Below are 23,301 nucleotides of genomic sequence, written 5' to 3'. Positions count from 1 at the left end.
GCACATCGGGACGAGACGGCTTTGGTGTCGTGGCGGCTCGCAAAGCGGGGCGGCTGGTGGGGGGCTCTGAGTCAGCCCTCCCTGTCCCTGCCTGCCGGCACACGCGGATGGAGGGACGGTGGATCGAGGTGAAGACTCCCGTACTGTCTTCACCTCCTTTCTGCTGACAGAGATGCACCTCGGAGGGGGTGAGGACGCAGCACGATCTGGGGGGCTGTAGATGACACCCTGCTGCCCTGACAGATGAGGTGCCAGCTCTCTCCCGGTCCTCTAATTGAACCTGGAGGAGCTACCAGAGTCCTTTGCCCTCAGGTGTAGGCTGAGAGCTTGGACAAGTCATATGGCAGCAGGAAAGTAACAGCACAAACGCACGTGTAAAAACATGGAATGCAACATACAAATGATAGAACAGGGTGCTGTTGTCTGAATCTTATGTGTTCAATATTGAATGCAAATTTTCTATGAAGGTTTGTTTACTACTTGGTTTTAGCCCAGGATTTACAAATGTATTTCAGGTCTTTCGAGATGTGCTAAAATGTAGATTCAGTAATGATCAAAGAAAACTGATCCTGTAGGAATTCAACTCCGAGCTGTAAATTTGACACATATTTCAGGAATTCTCTGTTCCTCTGCATAGTTACATCACCTTGCAGTCACAATCCTTTGCTACCCGCTACGGTGGCTACCGCTTTCCATCCTGTTTTTTATCCCAGAAAGGGCAGACTGGAGTCCCTCACTAATAAAAATGTCTTCATCGCTACTCCAAGGACAACCCAAGAGCTGACAAGTTTCTGCAGTGGCCCTTCAGAGGTCTCGTTTACCTGAGAAGGCTTAAGAAAAATTCTGGACTTTTTTGCTTCCACAGATGAATTCTCAGCTGCTTGAACGAACAGATAATCAGAGCTGAAGCAGGTGATTTCTAACATTTAGGGCTTTATTAGCTATGAGCCAGATGCTTCATGTTATCTAAGTATCAGAAGCCAAGGGAAGAAAATGAATTAACTCCCTTTACTGGATGTGGCTAAAATCATCCCTTTTCAAATGGACTTTTATTATTTACCCATCAAAACTCTTGTGAAGAGAAGACGTGTTTCCTGCCAGAAAGTGTCATAGATAATATGAAACCTCTGGACAGAGGGCCAAGTGATCTTTAGCACTCAAATCCACCTCACCCTCTGTTATCGGTCCGCATTTAATCCACCTCCTTTTTCCAGTCAGCTCATACACAGCTGACTGACCTATCTAAGGGAATTCCCACTGAAGGGAAATGCCTAACTGCTTTAGTTCCTTTTTAATGGGTTTTTCCAGTGGGGGGTGGGGATGGGTGCAAAGAAGGTGGTAAATCCTAAGTCAAAAAAGCAGAGAAGGCTAGCAAAGGAGAGGATATATTCTACTTGAGCCAGCACAGATTCAAAGCATCTTTCTGGATTATGGAGGCATCCAGGAAACTGAAAGCTGCAAAGAATGATTTAAACAGTGAAAAGCAACAAATCATTTTCAGTTCTTTTTATTCTTAGATCTCAGTTTACTGAGTCTTGCTTTAAAAACCAAGGAACATGCATCATAGACATAAATGTCAGGGTGTCCAAGATTTTCTTACCAGTCTGGAATACAGACTGCAACTCCAAGCTTGAGACTGCTCCTATTGCATGTTGCGCAATGGAAAAGTCTGCAGGAGAGCCTGAAATCTATGTTTAACCACCCTAATAGAGATAAAGTTCGGAAAGGACACAGAGGCAGTGATGTTTTAATGCTTCCATTTTCAGGCTGTGTCTCTTTCAATCTTCTATTCACTGAGTAACATACTTAATTGTTTTAGAAAATTTTCTTATGGTCAAGTATGGGCTGAAACCATGAAACCATTCTTTTCTTGCTTTTCATTACTCTGATTGCGCGGTGAGTTCCTGCCCTTGATGCGTAGGCATTACTTTATGTGAAGCCAATGGAAGCTTTGGCTGCCTTAAGGATTATGGGTTAAGGCCCTTCATTTGTACTGGTTTACGCCACTGTATGACCTAAATGAGATTAGAATAATAAATCCTGATTTATTATGAGGGTTTTATTTAGACATGTTTTGAGTATGAGGTCTGTGTCAGGATTAATAGTGAAATCTAACATGCCCAGGCACAGAGAAAGCCCAACAATGAAAGGACATTTTTTCCCTTGAGAAAACTGGTTCCCAGCCCTCTGTTTGGCTTTTAACAGAGTTGCTAAATGTTGAATGGCACAGAGACGCTGGATCCCAACGATGGTGACGTACTCCATGGCTTGGAGATGAGCCCATTCCAAATGAAGGACAGAAGTATCCCATCAGCAGTATTTTCCAAGGCTAAGTACTCATGCTCTGCAATGCAGTAGCATTGAAAAGGCTTCAAACAAGGTTCTCAGAATCCAAAGACAAATGAGAAATTACAGTTTCAGGATTTACTGTCTAATTCATCTATCATGTTGAACGGGCACTGGTTTAGGTGCCTGCCCAGTAGTTAAATCAGATTGCTAAATCTGTTCCAAGGGAATGTCCATTCTTTTCAGCATCCTGGCCACCATCTCTCGTCAGGAAATGTGACGTCATCAAATTACATTGGCCTTAGTATTAGATGCAGAAGGTGTGTGCTTACACCACATAGTTAAATTTCTCTATTTTAATAGTCCCATCGCAAGAAGCTTCAGAAGAATTTGTCTTTCCAAAAAATTATTTAAATTTAAATAAGTGGAGTGCAAGGACTTGAGCTGGTGCTTTTGTGAGATACAAAAGGAAAGAAGAGGAGGCGTAAGTGTTGTGAAGAATTTGGGTGTATTAAATCATCATGAACTCCACAGTATCTCTACCCTTTGTCTAATTCAAAGAGTCTTAATAGTCCCATTCTCCACCAGCTACTTGACAGACCTTTTTCAACATCAGATTTTTGTCCCACTTGTTTTTTTTAATAGATATAGGAAGAATTATTTCCTTCAAAATATTGTTGTTGAATTTCGTAATCATAGGCGTCATGGGGTATGGAGCAAAAGAAAATGCTGAACCAGAATACCATTTTATTTGTCTTTGGTTTGGCAAGAAGCCTGTCTATCTGGCAACTTCTCCTGGTACGCCTCAGCTGGTGTGGAACTGAATGGAATGGCCTCACAATTTTTCAGATAATTTTAGAGAAAAACAACTTTTGAAGAAGGGTGGACTTCAACATCCAGCAATAATACTTTGCTTAGTACTTCACATTTAAACCATGAGAGCCTAGTAGGCATGAGAAACACAGTCCAAGAAATCATGAAGCCTCAAAAGAATGAAAAAACCTGCCCATGTAACTAAGGACAAATTTTCTGGACTACTAGAGTATAATATCAAATATGAAGATGGTTCGCTATCGAACAAAATCTTAAATTACTTTATTTTCTTCCCTTCTTATAAGTGCTCTTTTCTGCAAAATCCTTTCTAAAAGACTTCTAGAACTACACACTAGTGAGAGTCATTAGGTGCAGAGTGCCCTAGCACAGTGATTCGCTAACAGTCTTCCCAGCAAATTCATTAACTGCGAGTGACATCAAAGATGAGAACTCGAGACCTCTTTGCACAGCAGTAGGGGCAGCAGTTCAACTTGCAGAATCCAGGCACTTTATGTTATCTACTTTTGTTCATTTCAAGTCAAATAGCAATGGGACAGCCTAGATAAGCAACTTTTTGAACCCTGGAGGTCCACTTAAGCTTATTTCTTTGAACAATGACCCTTAGAAAGAAAACAGTAACAAACAGATGGTTTGGAATTGCCCAACATCCCTGGACAGCAGCAGGAGTGTGCTGAAGACCAAACATTGACTGAACTTCTTAAGCACTGAAGAACCACGTGGAAATTAGATCTATTAGGAAGATTCTTTTAATGCTGCAATGCAGAGTTTCACAACCAACCTTTGCTCGCCTACTGGCAAGGACAGATGTCTGTGATGCAATCTGTGTAACCACTGTTCTTTGCTGCCCCTTGGCAACACCTGACCAAGAATACCATTTTATTTAGAGCCATTTTCTTTAGTTGTTTACAATGTGCTGCGCATGAAACTGGAGTTGGCAATCACATCCACGAGGGCACTAAGGGAAACCTGCAGTTTATTGAGTGGAAATGGATGCTTGCTTCCCTGTACATTTTATAGTATACTTCAGGCATGCAACAGTCTTAGAATCCTGGTGGTTTTGCTGAAGGTATGTTGTGGAAGCCTTTACCCTCATGCAACAGGTTAAAGACTTATAGTACAAACTGTGAAGAGTTGTTATAGGTCACTGATAAAAAGCAATACAGTGCTTATGGCTGCTGTGGGTTAATGTTAGCCACAAGCATAATCAGAAAGTTTGTGCTGAGAGCAGAGAGGTGGCGTGTAACCCACTGAATTTATTATTGCTGTACTATGTCCTCTAGATAGTGCATGTGTACACTGGGCTTGTGGAGGCTGAGGGATATACAAGGCTGGACTACCAGTGGAACAGAGGAAGGCTAGGAAGATGTTTTCCTTGTCTGCTAGAAGAAAGTATGTATCAATATAGGGGACAGGTTTTCCTGATCTGGGAGATGGAGCCTTCTGTAGTATGTACTACAATATAACTCGTTGTATCTATTCTATTTGTTATGCATATTGTCTAAACTCCTGCTCAGGCCTTTTATCTTCCCCACCTTTGCCTAATGAACATTATGGCCTGAGCACAGACAGCTTCTTTGACAAACTTGCTTCAGTGACTGCTCAGTCTTCCATGTTCTGCCCCGGTATAAAGTAAATTTTACTTGTTTTGTTCTTGTCGTTCTGGGAAATACACAGGATATAGGAGCAAGTGCTAATTTAAAACTAAGTCCAAGTTTACTTATGTTGAAGCCATAAAATTCTCCTTCTGTACAAGCTATAGCATACCTCTGTACATGTACATGGGCTTTAGTGTTTGGACGTTTCTTATCCTCTCTCCTCTTTCTCATATTCACTCTGCATTCTGTATATTTCTGTAGTAGTCGAATCCACAATAGCCCAGTGCTGTGTATCACTCTGCTTCTGTTAGCTGTTTATCCAGGATTTCCAAAGCTGACTGCACTTGGTAAGGGTCTTAAAATCATATCTAGACACCTTAATCAGTGACCTGATTTACAGAAGCATTGAGAACCCACAAATCCCTTTGCAGTCAGTGGGACCTGAGTTCGCTTAGCACCTTGAAAATCAAACTGCTTATGTTTCAGCACCTAACCATGAATTTTGGAACATAGCTTTAAGGGTTCAGTGTGGGTATTTTTAGGGCAGGATGGGGTTCACTTAGAGATATTTTTAAATAATTATTGAAACATATGTCTGCTTATTTATATTAATAAGCACAATTATAGTAATTGTCTTTTTCAACAAAATAGTAGTTCTGAACTCCTCTTGGTGCAAGGCATTAAGATGGAAATCATTATTTTAGTTGATACTCAGTGTCAGTTTCTGCATACCATGTACACTGTGTTAGTTCCCTTCATGGACTCTTGCACTAAAGGAATCTTTTTTCACTGTTCACCAGAAATGTGGGGTCCTCCCTGGGGATTGTTCTGAGTAATAAGCACTTCTTGTAATCAGCTTACTATAAATGATAGAGCAAAACATGGCTGTGCTCCAGCCATGATACCAAGGTATCTTTTAAAAACCTTGTTGTTTTATGGTATATGACACTATACATGACCTAGAGAGATATGAAGTATTTCAACCACGCTATGAATGTCTAAACCACTCAGTTTCAGTTCTCAGTTCTCACCCCCGTGAGTCAAACCCATCAACCTGTCATAGCACCTATTAATTTATAGATTTCATCCCAAGGGCACATCTGCACACTTGTGAGAAGGCGTGTCTGGTCAGCTGTTTCCACAGAGATGGCACAAATAACAACCAAGAAGAAAAGAACCTGTAGCTGCACATATGCTTTGGTGAATTTGGGTATTAAGGAGGGTTTATTTGTTCCTGTATATGCTATATTTGGAAGCCTTGATGTGCCATTTCTCCCATTTCAATGAAATGTCTTATGTTACAAGAAAAAGAAGAAACTGAATGTGTTAGATTTGTGTGCAAATTGTGTATTTCTTTATGAACACAAAGCTTTCTGCAATGCTGAACTGAATTGTTACAGCTTACTACAGCAGATTGAATTTCATGAATACTTGAAGGTGCTTAAAATGATTTCTAACAAAATGCAGCTAAATGAAGTACCTGCTAAACAGAAGACAAGAAAAAAAAATACTACAAAGAAACAGTGTGGCTGACACTGGGAAAATGTCAGGTACTTGCTTCTTGTAGAAAATAGAACATTACTTAACTGATTTAAAATCCAGATAATTTTCCTTAGAAAAAAATCAGCAGTAAGCTGTTAAGGGGCTGGTGGATTTCTTTGTTTCTTAAGGATGGTAAAGATTTGTGCAGAGACATCAGCAAAGAGCAGCTTTCTGAGCTGTTCCCTGCCAATTGCTGACAAAGGCAGTCCTAATGAATCATTCTGAATTGTGATCATGTGCTACCAGCCCACAGTGAGCTGCCAAAGAGGAAGTGCAGCTTGTTTTCTTTCATTTTCTTGATTCCTATGCTGTAGGAAGATGAAAGGAGAAGGAGGAGGAGGCAACAGCGGCAGCCAAACTTAATAAATAATTCTGACGATTCCTGATATCAAATGGAGGCCCCGGAGTGGGACCCACTGAAAAATGACACCCTTCCACCGACCCTGACGCCAGCTGTCCCTCCGTATGTGAAGCTGGGCCTGACCATTGTATATACTGTTTTTTATTCACTGCTTTTTGTGTTCATCTACATTCAGCTCTGGCTGGTCCTTCACTACAGGCACAAGAGGTTCAGTTACCAAACTGTCTTTCTGTTTCTGTGCTTGTTTTGGGCCTCTCTTAGGACAGTGCTCTTTTCATTTTACTTCAAAGACTTTGTTACAGCAAATTCTCTCAGCCCCTTCATCTTTTGGCTTCTCTATTGCTTCCCAGTCTGCCTCCAGTTTTTCACCTTGACTCTGATGAATCTTTACTTCACACAGGTAAGCAACAGATATTTGATTGATTAAATCTGACAGAATGGTAAAGCAGTGTTTTGTAAGAATCATGAGAAAAATGTAATTTACAAATCTACCTTGGCAATGCAAAAAGCAAATTTTGGTTGTTTAATAGTTTATTTTAACTTTTGGTCTATATGCAAGTGATCAATGTTACAATGAAACTGAAGCCTGAAGTAATCATTGCAGGAATGGCAATTAATATATCTACTGTCTATAAAATGGGTGTCATTTAATTTAAAGATTTGGGAAAAATGTATAGGAGAGCTTGAAAGCTGGACACACAAAATGCCGTTCTATTATTATGTTTTATTATTGTTGTTGTTGTTATTAGACTTTATATACCTCCTGGCTCGCCAGACTTGACCTCTGTGCAGTCAGAATTGTAATTTCTAATTTTGCCAGCAACCCCCCTCCACATCCTAGTTTTTCTTGAGTTAGCTATCAGGTTTCTAAGAGTGAGATTTCTATGTGTATCACAATTAAAACTGTTGATCAAGCCCTACTGCAGACCCAAATATCTGTAATTATCGTTATTACAAACAGATTTGACTCTGGACCCCACTAAGTGCTAAGTGCTGTACAGAGATACCCCTTCTATTTCGAGGACTTTCTGATATAAAGGTAAATTTACTGTACAGTGAAGTAAAGGATAGAGTATCAACATTTCAGAAATAGCTCCTGAGAGTTCATCTGTGCCACTGACAGCTAAGAAGCCAGATGAGTTAGGCTGCACAGTGCTCCAGGTTGCTGCAATTAGAATTGCTTGGAAACATTTATGGTGAACTTGGATATCTTGCACTGGGCTGCAGGGTGGGATATTGGCATGCTGAGGCAAAGAAAAACTGCTGGGCTTGCCTAAGATCGCACAGGGAGCTCGCAGGAGGGCAGAGACTGGGTTCTCTATCTCCTCAATCCCACTATAGTGCCTGGAGCAGGATGCCAAGCCTGCACCCAAATGACCTTTGTCAAAGTCCACTTTCTCAGTGCAGGAGCAGTTGGTCAAGAGAGCATCAGCCAGCCCTGGAGCACATCAGGCAGTGCTCAGGATGCTCTGGGAGTTGCTGTGTGCCCCACTTGGAACCAGCTTGGTACCTGGGTCTGGGTGCTTCTTTAGTCCCCATGGTGTTTAACAGTGCTCTGTGGTGATGACAGGCCTATCAATTCTGAACAGCCTGTCTGGAGAGAAGAGCTGCTTGTAAGACCTGCCATCCCAGACCTGAAAAAGCAACAATGTAAGCATGACAGCTGTAAGAAGATCACTTGAGTTGTAGAGGGTATTAAATACTTAGAACCGCATACACAGTTTTGAGCTTAGGTTTACTGTTCTGGATTCAGTGTCTGAAACACCTGTTAACTCACCCTGTTCCACTCCCTGGGACTTGAGATACATTAAGGGATTACAGGAACCTTTCATCTACATGCTACTCAAATCCAGCTCAGGCATGTGGTGACCTTTGCTGTATCCCATAGCTATTGTGAGAGTTATTTGATCACTGCACAGTTTCCCAGGGCCAAACGTCCATCATCACACAGTCCGTCTTCATCATAGTGCTGGGACTAAGTCATAGCCTTAAGTCAAATCCTTTCCTCAGACACACTTGTAGGGCTGCCATGGAAGTCTGCAGGCAGAATGCAGCATCCTGGCTCTTGGCCAAGAGAAGCCGAGACCAGTGTGAGCACAGAGGGGCACAGCAGTCTCTCATTAGGGTGTCAGCACTCAGGAGGCTTAGTGTTGTGGGTAACATTCATTTTGTCTGAGGAAGATTTAAAAAGAGAGCACACAAAATGCACACATATGTTCTTTCAACTTATTTTTAGCATTGCTGTCTGATAGTATTCAGGAAGCACAAGTCAGTGGTTGGAAACAGAAAAAACGCTAAGGCAAATGTTCTGCCTTTGAGACAATTCCTGCTTTGTCAGCCTGAGTCCTCATGATCTTCTTCTGAGCCCCTCTGCAAAAGAGTGTAATAGTTACCTATCTTGAAGGCTGTTGTGAGTCTTTTGAAACAATATTTGCAAGACACATTCAGAGTTTGTGATGTGCATCATAATCTTTAAATACTGTGGGCAACTATAGACAGGCATAAGATTAGTATTGTTTTTTGCTCTAGAGCTGCTTGCTGTCAGTGAAATCTCGTCTCAAATATGTCCCCAGATGAAACAAAACTTTAAGAAATACAAGCACATTCATTGTACAAATATAATATGACACAGAATAAGTGCACATATTTTTAATTTACTGCTATTAATTCTTTACTTCTAACCATTAAAAGGTGGTTTGGCTTGAAATTCAGCATCTTGTATTTAATGTGCATCTAGCTTTCCACAGTAGGCAAGCAAGAACTAGTGTGAAAGGGGTGGGGAGAGAAAATTTTGTTTTCAGTAATGGCTTATAACTTCACAGACCTGTTCAGAAACAGCTTTTGCCCTTTTATTCTCTAGAAGGCAGGCAAGAAGGGTCTGCAGCTGTGTCTCCTTGCATGAAAACCTTGCTATTTCACTGGTGCTTAACTAGAGGGAAAGAAGTGATCTGTGTATAGGATAGGGATAGAGGACTGGAAGACACCCCATGGGTCTCTGGAATTTGCAGGTATTTGTTATCTACTGTACAGCACCCACCATTTCTATATGTGGCATTGCTAGGGAAACTTTCAAATGTAGATGTGAGAAGGAAAAAAGTTATTAAAAAATACTGCAAATCCTCCTGGCCAAACAAAAAAACTCATTTGGCAAGTGCCTGAGGGTATTTTTCGGAATAATGAGCACCTTTGAACTTGACAGAAAGTTAGCCACAACTATTCTCTTTTTTAATAGGTATTCCAAAGCAATAGGGAAATTTTAACTGTGTTTTATGTGTAGCAAGACAAATAAGCTCTGATGACATCAGCACAGTGGAGTTTTGTTCCCAGACTTGAGCATCAGCAGTTGCAGCAGAAGAAGCTGCAATGTGTTGGGGCAGGTTGCTAAAGCAGGGGACCTGTGGGCAAAAAGGAAGTTAGAATCAAAATAGATTTAACCCAGAACAAGGGATCTTTGGATTAAGAGGCAAGTTCAGGGTCCTTTGCTACAGTTTTAATGCCCTGCTTAGGGCAGAATAGAAAAGGTGCTGCAGATATAATATTAGTTCCTCTCAGAAATCCAATACTGGAGAAAATTAACTTGATTTCTAATGAAATAACTGAATATACCAGAATCTATTAATCCTGTGTCTGTATTCATTCTCTTCTAAAGAAAAAATAATAATGTGACCTATCCTCTCAAGGGGGTAGACCCTCTGTCTACTTGAAAATCATTAAAGTAAATCTCAACTGAAGATGAGATCCAGTGGCACTTCTGTAAAACAATAGTGCGACAACAGCAAGTAACTGCACTGTATCAAGCCACAGCAGCTCTGTGATCCTGATCCATCAGATAAGGAGCTGAAGTGTGAATTTCCACCTAGAGAGACTGAAAATCCCATAGATATGTTTGCTTTACATGTGCAGCCTCCATGGGTTTATTTTGCTGCTTGATAACATATTTTCCATTTTAAAGTGGAAAAGACAGCGAGGATCCTAGGACTCTTTCATTTATCTTCCCTGCCCCTGACAAGGGGAGGTTGAGTTGAGTCCTCAGACTTTACAGTTAGTGTTGTGGGCAAAAGAGTAAAGAGGCTCTGGGAAACAAAATTAGTTGCCTTTTTTGGTGCATGTGAGGGGTGGGCAGAGAAGGACTTGCTTCACTTTGTCCTGTTTGCTCAGACTTCGCATTTCCCTGGGGAACAGAATACAAATGAAGCAGGAGGGAGGCTGGGATGGAGGGTTACAGACTCAAAGAACAAGGTCACAGCCAAAGACCGTGAGCCATGGAGGCCACTGAAAATCCCAGACCTATGCTGTGGCCAGGCACAGCAAACAGTTTGGTGGACTGTAGGTTTTATCATTAGGTTGGGAACCTCTCCAGGACCTAGAGAAAGTAGTGCTGCGCTAAAGAGGTGAGAGACTGTATGGGTGGAGAAGGGTTGGCAGGCAGATTTTACCCCTCCTTCCTCCTCCCTAACCATCTTCCCTTTTCTCTGGCATCCACATTGAGAAGCTTACCCTGCCTTCCAGGCAGAGCTGATAAAATCAGGGACTTTCAAATCAAGAGAAATTGTACAGAATAAGACAGTTCAGAGGGGAGCTGGCCATGCCAAAACTGCCTGGCAGGGTGGGGTAGAAACAGCACAAGGCTTTCGGAGAGTTTACGTGTATCTCAGTGGAACTGGGGTACATGTTAGCTCTGGGAGGAAAATTAAGGGAACTTCTCATACTCTAATTACTGAGGATAGCATTTCAAAAGTTCTCACCAGTGAGAGAACAGAGAGGCCTTTTTATTTAGGAGAAATTTTTTTTTTAGGAGAAATGAATACACTATATATTATAAAACTTATTATTAATTTAAAGCATGCTTTAGATGTACATAGAACTACACAGGAGTCTAACTACATATGGTAAAGCACCAGCAAATATATCTGCTTTAAAATGTTGTCCTTATTGTATCTACAGAAGACAAATTGCAACTGCAGACTGGCTGGCTGTCAGCATCTGACATGAAGAATGAGATCATTTGACTTGGAAAACAATTTGATAGGAAAGCTCTACATGAAAATTTGCTGTGGCTGTCAGCCCCACAATCATCCCTGTCCTTTTAGGACTATTTTTACCAATTTATGGAAGACTGAATGTGGTAGTGAGTCATGTTGCCCATGTCTGTAGGCCTTACAAACTGTGTAGAGTTTAGAGAGCAGAGAGAAAACTTGCCTATTTTGGGAAATCTGAACCAAATGAAAGAATGAACATGGGAGAAAGAGAGAAAAGGGAAGGTGGGCCTTGGCCTGGAAGATACACAGCAGGAGAAAAGTATATGTGTTGTTGATGAGGGGCTCTGGCCTGCATGAGGTTGTAGCAGATTTTCAAGGTTCAAAGAGAAGTTTGCGCGGCACATGAAAGAGGAAGAGAAGAACCATGCTGAAAGGAACTGGGAAGGAAAAGTACATGCTATGCTTCTTATAGGGTTTTTGAAATGAGAACTGGTGAATAAAGCTGAACTTCATTCCTGTGCAGAGGGCCAGCTTGAGACATATGCAAGTGCTTGTCACATACCTGAGGCTTTTTGGTAAGCTGATCTGTGGTTCCTGTGAGTGTGACTTGATCAGCTAGCACTGGAGGTACAGTAGAGGTTTGTGCCAGCGTCACTTCCACTAAATCAGAGCATGAACCTAAAATTTCTTCAGGGAGATTTTCTTTTTCTTTTGGGAATATCTGACTTGTCTTTGACACCAGTTTCATTGATACTTGTAGGGCCAAAGTGGCTCCTGATTGACGTTCATAACCCTAGCTGGAACCCCCATCAGCTAAAACAACTTGGCCCTGTCTGCTTATTCTTCTGCCCAGCAGCTCTGCAGAGCTCTCTGCAATCGAGCTGCTGATGGGCTCCCATGCCATCCCCACTGCTGGGGCCTGGCAAAATGCCTTTGAGGTCAGCTGTTTACATCAGTTCCTGCAATGGGAATTTTCCCTGACTGTATGAAAAACTTTTTGGACTCCTTTTGAACTGCTGCATTTTTCTATGCCAGACATATACCTCAGGGGAGTGGAGGAGGGAGTGTGAGAATCTCATTTGAGGTTTCCAATCCTTTGGCAGAAACAAGGAGTCAAAACAGGATATTTCCCCCTCAAAAAACAAGCAAAGGGGGAAATACTTTTAAGAAGAAAAAGTAACCCTTTAGACATTAGAAAACTGGCAAGGATTTTCACTGAGTTTTCCATGTTACTGTTCATCTTTGGGCTCTCTAAAAGATTGCTTTAGAAGAACCTGCCTTCTGCTTGCTGTTTATTCTATTCTTAGGAATAGTCTGGTTTGCTCTGGTTTGCTGGAAGACTTGCTTATATGATTCAGATATTGACTGGAAGCTTTCTCAACACTGCTGTGGGGAGTGGCCATTGAGCAACCAGTCTCTTGAGCTAAATGCCTGTTAAAAGCAAGAAGCTGCACCTACGCATGTAAGGTATATTGAGATCAGCTTCTGACATCCTTACTCCCACTGAACAGCCCTTTAGTTTCTGACAATCACATTGCTTCTAGCAAGGCTACTCATGAACTAAGGCCCCATCAGTGTTTAAGCAAAGGTGGCAGAAGTTGGCTGCCTGTGTTTCTGCCTAGCAGTGAATTGTCCATACTGCAGCTTTCATTCTATACAATGTTCATTTTCGGTACAGTGTTTATTTTCTTTCTTAATGCTCTGATAAAATTCAGAACATTTATGGTTGATAGGTCCACCAAATATAGAATCATAGTAACAGCTGTTTTGGTGATCTTGAATCTGGAGATGCTGCTGGATCTGCAGCAGGGTCGTAGTATTTAGTTTTAGCTAAGTTATCTGTGGAGATTTTGCTGCGTAGTGTAGTCTTGGATTGCTTTATGTGATAGGACTGCTCTGTGACATTGTAGGGGTGAGTGGATCATTTTTGGGGAACCACAGGAGATGGTATTTAGGAACTTGAAATTTTCTATGTTTTTTTTGAACTCAGAACAAATCATTGCCCACTGGAAATCACTTGTCTTTTGCAGTTCTTTGCAAAGGCTCTGAACTCTTCTGTTCAGTGCAACTCCTGAAAGCTGTCAAAATTAACGGTACAACATATGTGAGTAAGTGCTACTCACAACAGGTGAGGATTGTGGAATGGCCCTAGAGACAAGTTTTACTTGTTTAGTTTCATTGAGGTCAGGGATCTGTTCCCTCCTGCTTGCTCACAGTCTCCTCCAGAATAAGCAGGGTAGGCATTAAGTCTTGTACAAAAAGTATATGGAAAGTGTTTTGAACCCCATGTCTTCTCTAAAAGTGGCAGCTACTCTTTATGCACAGCAAAAATGCAGAATGTTCACAAGGCTCTTGTACCTCTCTTTTCAATAGCAGGAGAGGTAAAACAACATAAACCAACATACAACTTCCTGAACTCCTGTGAGATTTCATGACCCAGGAATTTGGAGAATGAATCACAAAAATCTTCCATAAGGGATACTGCCAGATCTATTTGAAAACAGTATCAATAGTCGCAGAATATTTTTAGAGATTTTTTTCCCCCAAGTTTTCAATTTTTTTCTCAGCCTGCTGAAAAGCTTAGTGTTCTTTGCTGCTTCAGCTAGTGCTAAGCAGGCTGATGCGTCACAAAAAAAAATTTCCATGTCAAGGCAGCTGTTTGTGGTGAATAGAAGTTAAATGACAAGTTGTTCCAGGAGCACTGGAACAAGTGAAGCCTGATTTTCTCCACATCTATGTCTCATGATTGACTTTGTTTCCATAACTGGAGAATTTCTTACAATATTTTGCTATGCAGACTCATATTGGGTGGTGTGTAGAATCATTATGCAGGGCTCTCCTCACTGAGGTGGTAAATCAGATGCATTTATAGAGTTTCTTCTTTCTTTAGAGTGACTAATTTTTAGGAGGGTGATAAAGGATCATGCCTTTGATACTTCAAGTATTTTCCCATCAATTCTCTGACAAGAGTATTTTAAAATTAGTAAAGGACAGATAAACATATTGACAGGCAGACACATGCCTACACATACATTGTGATCATGTAAATCCCGTTTCCTTGGGAAAGCATGATAATCATAGCAAATATTATGCAAACATTACTAAAGGGCATGCAAAACCAGGTTAAATGGGTAAGGCAGGATAACTTGAGGAGAAAATTATTAGGAAACAACACAGAATAAGTCATACAGCATGGGGGTTTTGTAATACTAGCAATCAGTGTGCTTTGGTATTGGTTTAAACGAACATTTGTAAGCTGAGTTTGTTTGGAAACCATGTTAGCTTGTAAAAAAAAGTGATGATGCTTTCCTGTAATTTTTTAATAAACAAGATATAAAATATGGTAATATGTTTTTGTCTAATTTGTGATGGTGGTTAAACACCTGTGACTGATATTGCCTAGCTACAGAAAACATGTCAGTATTTTGTCTTTTCTGTTATATCAAGCTAACTGCTGGGCCCAGTCTATCTCTGTAAAAGCGCTATATTGTTGTGTATTGAAGAGGCAGTCAGCAGAAACCAAATAATACCTTGGAGTGAAATAATGAGTTTGGTTCTCAGTGGCATCTTTTGGGCAAACGAGATGGATACAAATGTATATATCTAATTTCAGGCCAGGGTACTGTGATGGGCTCTACACAGAAACAGAGCATCGGACCTGGTATGAGTTGGTCTATGTGAGAGACATGGACTGTTAGGTCATGTAAGAGCCTACAATAATTTGCCTCTATGATTTTACTGGCATTGGTCCTCTTGTGAATACTGGTATAAAGGACCTTATTCCTAAGCCAGAATAAGTGAAAATAATAGTGTAGATAATTTGAACACAAGTACATCATGAACACTTGCTGAGTGGTTTTAATACTTAGAGCTTGGCTGCCATGGGCAAGCAATCCATGCAAATCTGTTGTGTAATGAAACCTGTCATTACATTTCTTGTGACCTGTGAGACACGATTTCTGTGAATCACAGTGTCTTTCTCTACTGACATATATGCTATGTTTGATGCAATATTTTTTTGTTTTGCAGGTGATTTTCAAAGCAAAGTCAAAATATTCCCCAGAGCTACTGAAATACAGGTAAGAACTATGCAAACATTTAATGTGGTACAGAAGAGTAGCCAAGCTCTTTGAGAAATGATACAACTTTTCTAATTTGTGGTGCTCATATCTCAGCTATTCATATTTCTATACCAATGTTTCATAATGATGGTTCTGAGGTCAGCTTCTCCCTGTGACATTTGGAAGACTGTGGCCTTTCCCAACACAAGGACCATTTTAGATAGACATGTATTTCAAAGGCAAATATTTCAAATGTAAGCAGAAAACACCCACCCTGGTGATTTGTTTACAGGTTCTTAACATTTGTATTGCTAGGTAAATTCAGATCCAGGGCTTTGGTAAAAGAACCAGAGTGACGTATTTCTTTGACAGGAATGAGTAAGAGTGGGCGTGTTTTAACACGAGGTCAGTGGTAATAAGAGACCTTCAAGTTTTGGGAAGATGAGAGAAGGATTGTGAAGGGAAAGAGCTAGAGAGAATGGATTCAAATTGATAGTGTGTTTGGGAGCTTATAGATAACCTCCCCTGACTACATATAGTGGAGGTTATGGTAGCTTTGCATTTAGGTGGGGAGATTTGTTTGACATCTTGTTGAGCAGGAGGAACTTCCAGAAAGTACTTGAAAGTACACCAAATGTCCAGAAAGCTAAGGAAGAGCTCAGTAAATTAGTGTTTATTGTGGCGATGACTAAAAACCTTAGTTGGGCAGTGTTGTTTAGGCAGAGGGGACGGAGAGAGGTTGTCACCGTTCTAAAGGAAGAATTTACAATATGCATTCAGGATAGGAAAACAGAATAATTTGAAGCTGAAATCTGACTTGTTGCTTGCTGACTGTTAAGAGAACATAAGTACTGTATCAACAGGGCAAATATTAACATTGTCCTTGCCCTATAAAGTTTGTCATCCAATTGGTTTTGATACACCTCAAGGGGCAATCGTCTGGAGCAAGTGCTTCAGGAACCATGTCTTGTATAACAGCAGTACAAGTGAGAGCAGGCTTGGAGTGGGCTGTGCTTGGTCTGGTGAGGGCATGGGACATGCAGGGTGTGATGGCTGCCTTGGAAGTGTGTACTTTAGGCTGAACCGCATCTTTGAACCCCCCTTTGCATTCTGGTTTCTGTGGGCAGGAAATCCAGTAGTATGGGCTGGGAGACAAGCACAGCACACACTAAACAGGTCCCAGCCAGCTCCCAGTGCAAGTGTGCCAGCCCCTGATGGTGCATACAGGCAAGAGAAACAGAGCATCGCTTTGCACAAAGCCCGGGCTGCAGGTCAGGGTGGTATAGGACTGTGTGGACATGTTCCTGGATGGCTTTAGAGGTGAGAGCTAGAAGCTTTGAACCTCATCCATTACCAATATTTGTGTCAAGGCTTTATTTCTGAAAGCTACTTGAAAATGTCTTTCTTGAGGCAAAGGGAGCTTGTGATATTTAGTCAATGCCTATGAAGTGACTACATTAGCACCCTGCATGTAGCTCTTGGAGTTTTTTCATTCCTAAATATTTATTATGTATTGTGACTGGAATTACTCATGCACAGCCTACCCTCCCCACAATAGCTCCATGTCCACCCTGACTCTTGCCCACTGCATTTCTGATACAGATCATTCTTGGATATAGTTTTTCTTTCTTATTCATATCTATTGTTAAAGGTTTTCAGTTGTATTTTGTTTTAACATCTAGATCTCTTAACATGAATGTCTAAAAGAGCATATAAATAAAACTGACCTCACTTCCTATCTTATCTGGACAATTGAAGTGGTGTAAGACGTGCGCACGCACAGCTGAAGTCCTGAACCTTAATTGTAACAGGCTGGTGAAAGATGACTCACTCACAGAGTGGTTTGGGTTGGAAGGGACCTTTAAAGATCATCTAGTCCAATCCCTGCCCTTTGGGCAGGGACATCTTTCATTAGATCAGGTTGCTCAAATCCTGAGGGAGAAATGGGTGATGGATCATAGAAAGATCTGAGGCTTACAGACAGGTCTGTAGTCTGTACTTACTGAATCTGATTTTTCTTCATTACTGAATGAACACTGATTTCCCTCGCCCCCTCCCATTCTCTTTAGTAAATATCAGACTTTATTGCCTCGTATTGGCATTTTGCAATAGATAATGGCAACACAAATGGGACAACTGCAAGGTAGGACTGCGGTCTGTGTATTGACACAGGTCTCAGAAATCAGAATTATTGTAGTTACAAAAAAAAATTGATAAAATTCTATTGGGAATCCAGAATTTTAAGCAAACTTTACTCATCACAGCCTTCATGATATTAGTAAAAGAGCTCAAGGTAAAGCCTGTGCCAGCCCAACTTGATATTTAAACAGTACCTCTGCATGTCTCCCTGGACTTGGGTATTTCTTACTGTCACTGGGTTTGGATGAGGTTTGCTGTGCTATGTGTACATGTGCAAGGCTCAGACACTGCATGGTTTTAGAGGAAACCACATACAAAATGCAGTAGTTTCAAACAGATTTTCCTGTTAAACAAGGGAATCTCTCTGCATTTATCTGAGGTTTGATTTTAAGCTCAAAGAAAAACTTATGGGTGCCTCCAGCCTGCCATAGAAAGAACAAAACACTCTGGCACATGCCTTCCCCAGCCAAACCAGATTACACACAGCTCCTTTAAAGGGACTATTCCCAAAGTGGTGATTAGGCACAATAGGCTTTCAAGCTTTTGCTTGCACTTTTGCTGGTGCAGTCTGGAAGCACCTCTCCTGTCCCGCTTTTCTGTTTTCTAAAAAACTGCCTATGCTTCATGCCTTCTAGGTGCCCTTGTAGTTGAGCTGTAAAGATACTTTCTGTCTTTAATCTGCAGCTGCTGAGACCCTAAAACTGCCCTGAGACACCCTGCATCTCCATCATTGCTTATTCATAAGTTCAGCAACAATACTTCTACTGTCAAATCAGGCAGCCGTTTCCCCAGACACATCATGTTAATAAGGGGGCTGGGAGATCATTATGTGAAGAACTGCACAAGTGACTGGCCATGACAGCTCACCCTGGCACGTACGGGAGTGTGTGGACAAGAGGGCATGACAATGCTTTATTTTTTACTAAACTCTGTCAAGGAGGAGCCTGGCCCGGAACCCTCTAAGCCCTTGATAGTTGCAAATCAGCTTGATGCTACATGCAGGCATGCAGACTGTGCTGCAGCAGGAGGTCCTTCTGACTACGATGAGCAAGAAGAGAGCATGTACTTACTGTTGCACAAGCAAGGCAGCATGTAAGAGTGTACCTTTCCTCATAAGCCCAAATCCCCATGAGGGGAGTAGAGATGAGGCTGTTAAATAACCTTTGAAAGGGAAAGGAAGATACGTGACCACTATTTAAAGACTTTGAGACACTAATAAATGTTGTAAATGTACCACCATTACAACTGGGAACTACATTGTCTGGAGGAAGCTGTGAAAGAGAGGAGCTTCAGGACTGCAATGCTTCCAGCATTAGACTATGAGGTTTAAAAAACTGCATTCTCCAGCTGCTTATCCTGAAAACAGAACCCTGCCCTGGAAAGTTAAGAATGAGCACAATCTTCCCCCAAGAGGGAATTTCCATTCCTGGCAAGGAAAAAACATCATCCTTTCTCACTACCAGATATAACTGTAAAGAAGGGCATTGATTCACAAGCAGTGGCTTTTGGGCTTTCAGTTCCCTCTCTTAGACATTTAAAAGGTCTCAAAGATACACACCCTCATTTCTTGCACTCTGAAGAGAAGCCATCTATGCTTCAGCTTTGTAGCTGCATTGATGCTAAACCAAAAGAATCACAGAATCACAGAATATGCTGAGTTGGAAAGGATCCAAAGGATCATCAAGTGCAACCCTTAGCCCTGCACAGGACCATCCCTGAGTCACACTGTGTTCCTGAGAGTATCATCCAAATGCTTCTTGAAATCTGTCAGGCTTGATGCTGTAACCACATCTCTGCGGAGCCTGTTCCAGTGCCCATATCCAACCTAAACCTCTCCTGGCACAACTTCAGGCCATTCCCTTGGGTCCTGTCACAGGTCACCACAGAGCAGAGATCAGTGCCTGCTTCTTTGCTTCCCCTCACAGGAAGTTGCAGATTGCAATGACATCTTCTCTCAGTCTCCTCTTCTTTTTGGCTGAACAGACCGAGTGACCTCAGCCACTCCTCATACGGCTTCCCCTCAAGGCCCTTCACCATCTTTGTTGTCCTCTTTTGGGCACTCTCTAACAGCTTAATATCTTTCTTTTATTGCAGTGCCCAAAACTGCACACAATATTCAAGGTGAGGCTGCCCCAGTGCAGAGCAGAGCGGGACAATCCCCTCCCTCGACTGGCTGGCGGTGCTTTGCCTGCTGCCCCCCTGGACACCAGGGCACTGCTGACTCATATTCCACTTGCCATCTACCAGGACCCCCAGGTCCCTTTCCATGGCACTGCTTTCCAGCATCTCATTCCCCAGTCTGTCTGTACATCCAGGGTTGTCCCTTCCCAGGTGCAGAATCCAGCACTTTCCCTTGTTGAACTTCATATGCTTGGTGATTGCCCAGTCTTGAGGTCTCTCTGCAGGACCTCCCTGCCTTTGAGGGAGTCAACAGCCCCTCCGAGTTTTGTGCCATCTGCAAACTTGCTTAGTATCACCTCCAGTCCTGCGTCCAAGTCATTTATCAAGACATTGAAGAGCACAGGGCCTAAGATGGAGCCCTGTGGAACCCCACTAGTGATTATGAATGAAAAGAATATGAATGTGTGAAAGAAAAAGATGCCCATTGGATAAAGTATTTTTAAACAATCAGAACTGGATTCCTCAGGGACAATCTGTATGTTTGCTGTCAGCCAAATTCCAAGTTCCCAGCAGACATGAAATGCGGTGGCCAAAATCTCTTATTCAGTGACTGCAGATTATGAACCTTATGAGTAATTGCCTTGGTCAGCAATGATAATGAAGTCAGCAAATACCCGAGATGAAAACATGCCTTTTTTTTTCTTAAGTGCAAAGCTTCCCAGCCTGTGTAGGAGTAAAGAGGAATTAGAAGCAGCTTTCTTGGAGTATATGGTTTACTTATATTGCAGGTATCAGTGCTGGGTAGGTGGGAAAAAAAAACAGATGGAGAAAACCAGTCCAACTCCTGGGTTTATGTTTCTCATGTTTCTGTTCCAGCTCTGCTTTTGTGGTTGTGGAAATGAACTTTTCTTTAGGTAGTGATGGCAAAATGCCAACCCAGAATCAATACGCATAGTTGAATTCATTGATGTCTCTTTCAAGATGTTGACTGTGACCAAATTATTTAGGAAAAGGGAGGACAGAGAGAGATGCTGGGAAACCAGTAACTCAGAGATTTTTCCTGCTGTTAGATACTTCCCTAATTTAATACGAAATCTGATGTCAAACATCAGCAATCGGTGATGGTTCTCATGGCAGCAGTAGTGTAGTAAATCCAATCCATTCCATGTAATTAAAACTTTTGAAAGGTTTCTCCTGGCAGTGAGTATCCAGACAGCTTATGCTGTGTATGAAGTATACGCTCTAATTACTTGTGTATTTAAAGTAGTGTTTAAGAACTGTGCTGTTGTGTTTCTGCTGCAAACAGTCTTTCACGTTTTGCTGCTTGATATTAGTTTTTTTTATTACAGCTTATTGTGTAACTATAAAAACAGGTTTGAAATGAGCTAGGTTAATCTCTCCAGCAATCTGGAGCACTTTGATTTGGGCTCAGGCAGCTGGTTACTCTGTCAGCTGTGGCAGCCCAACACATGCAGATTTCATTGCTCAGAGTGCAACTTTTATCTCATGACTGACACTTGCTGACCAATGACACTAAAATTGTTTTCTCCTCGCTCTCCCAGGTTGCCCCTCTACCTGGCTTCTCTTTTCATAAGTCTCCTCTTCCTCTTGGTGAATTTAACATGTGCGGTACTGGTGAGGACACAGAATTCAGAAAGAAAAGTCATTGTCTCTGTTCGGGTGGCAATTAATGACACGTTGTTTGTGCTGTGTGCTGTTTCACTCTCCATCTGCCTGTATAAGATCTCCAAGATGTCTTTAGCCAACATTTACTTGGAGTCCAAGGTAAGGTACATTTTCAGTTCTTTTCAAGTACCTTCTGAGAGACAAGGACAGTGTGATATAAAGCCACACAGTTCTTTAGATTCCCTGAGAGCTGGAGGCCTTAAACTCCACAGCTTCCACTTGGCCGGCCATCCTGCTCAATATATGAATTAAATACTAAGTGGTATCAAGGGAGCTTTTGGCTAGCACTAGAAATCCCAAATATTTTTGAGGCAGAGTTTGTAGAACTTATTGGCTGGAGTATCTCACAGTTCTTTTTCAAGTGGATACTGCTTTCTCCAGGTCCCTGTCTGAAGACCAGTTTATTTCAGTATTGCTAAATAGAAGTGGCCTATAGAAGTGGGATCCTTCAGCTTGTCAAATCATTGACTAAGTTGACTGCCTAGGGTAGCAGCATGCTGCAGATAAGCCAGAGAAATATGAATCTCCCTTTATACTTTTGTGTATTGTCCTATAGATAATGAGAATATGTTTTAAAAGACTTGATACATTATAATTTAGCCAACTGTGGAGAAGGGGTAAAAAGTTTCCTCTGTTACTTTACAGAACATTCTTTAAAGAAATAATGTTAGTTTTACAGCTTTGAACACATTCAGTGGTCAAGGAGCTGGGTGGGATCACATGAGCATGCAGGATTTATTACATAATCAGTGAAGATGTTTTGTATCTATAAATAATGAAACAGGGCTTTCAAAGGTCCTTGCATTTGCAGTAGACAGTTAAATCTTAAATTATTAGTTTAACTAATTGCCATTACCACAACAAACCTTTAAAAAATGTTTCAGCTGTTATTTAGAAAATCTGATAATAGAATTCCTCTCTCCATTTACTTAATCTGATGAAATAAGTACATTTCCTGTTTAATCAAATCTGGCCGTACTGCACAACAACTGAAAGTTCAGGGCTGAATAGAAGATTTAAAAACACAGCTTAGTTTGTTTTGTTTCTTTCAAACCTGTCATTTGCTGACCAAAGGGCACAGGCAATGGATTATTTTTACTAGTAAGAAGGCTTTTTCTGCTCTTGCAAGTCACAGAAATATAAATCTCTGTAAAAAAGCAGTGTTAACCTAAGGGAGGCTTTGGTAGACTACTTTGTTCCATTTCCTCCTCCTGCAGGAAACCCAATCTTCTTTACTTCAAGCTATTTCACAAAACCCAAACAAAATCTTAGATTATTGCAGACAGGAAAGGATAGAAGACTCAGGTGAAGAAAGTTTTAATGTGGAAATGAGAATCAGAGGGTGCTTTGCTCCTTTCTGCTGACCTGAAATGGGAGTTCCTCTTGGGGATTTCCAGTAGGGTTTGACTGAATGTACTTTAGGGATACAGATGGCTGGAACTGGCAGTGAAAAAACATCCTGCTTTTATCTGTTACTGCTATGCTGAAAAACTAGCTAAAGAAGAAAAATCCATTCTCTGCAGTGATATGACAGAAATAATGTTGTGGTGCACGAAGATAGGCATCAGTGCTGACGGCCTTTTATTTGCATCTCCCATCTGCTGGCATGTGCCATCTGACCACATGTGAAACCACACCCATCTCTGTGACCTGGCATGGGGGACCATCCTGGTTCTCTGTGCCAAGGCAATGACTGC

General features: G+C 41.5%; 1 protein-coding gene across 3 annotated transcripts in view; it reads left to right on the top strand.

The window, feature by feature from the left end:
* The first annotated feature begins 4,045 nt into the window (after positions 1 to 4,045).
* The window catches only part of GPR137B (G protein-coupled receptor 137B), a 29,443-nt gene continuing 10,187 nt past the window's right edge, over positions 4,046 to 23,301 (top strand). Inside the window, exons 1-6 of one of the 3 annotated variants that reach the window (XM_027684865.1) lie at positions 4,046 to 4,147; positions 4,401 to 4,509; positions 4,980 to 5,062; positions 6,969 to 7,018; positions 15,627 to 15,676; positions 21,481 to 21,703. In XM_027684865.1, coding sequence (XP_027540666.1) covers positions 4,484 to 4,509; positions 4,980 to 5,062; positions 6,969 to 7,018; positions 15,627 to 15,676; positions 21,481 to 21,703 — 432 coding nt within the window. In that variant the 5' untranslated portion in view covers positions 4,046 to 4,147; positions 4,401 to 4,483. Of the gene's footprint in view, positions 4,148 to 4,400; positions 4,510 to 4,979; positions 5,063 to 6,500; positions 7,019 to 15,626; positions 15,677 to 21,480; positions 21,704 to 23,301 lie in introns of those variants that run through there. The other 2 variants (XM_027684858.1, XM_027684848.1) reach the window with 2 other exon arrangements.

The sequence above is a fragment of the Neopelma chrysocephalum genome, unplaced genomic scaffold (genome assembly GCF_003984885.1).
Source record: "Neopelma chrysocephalum unplaced genomic scaffold, ASM398488v2 Primary Assembly neopelma1_23, whole genome shotgun sequence".
NCBI classification, from domain to species: Eukaryota; Metazoa; Chordata; class Aves; order Passeriformes; family Pipridae; genus Neopelma; species Neopelma chrysocephalum.
This window is presented reverse-complemented; position numbering and strand designations above follow the sequence as displayed.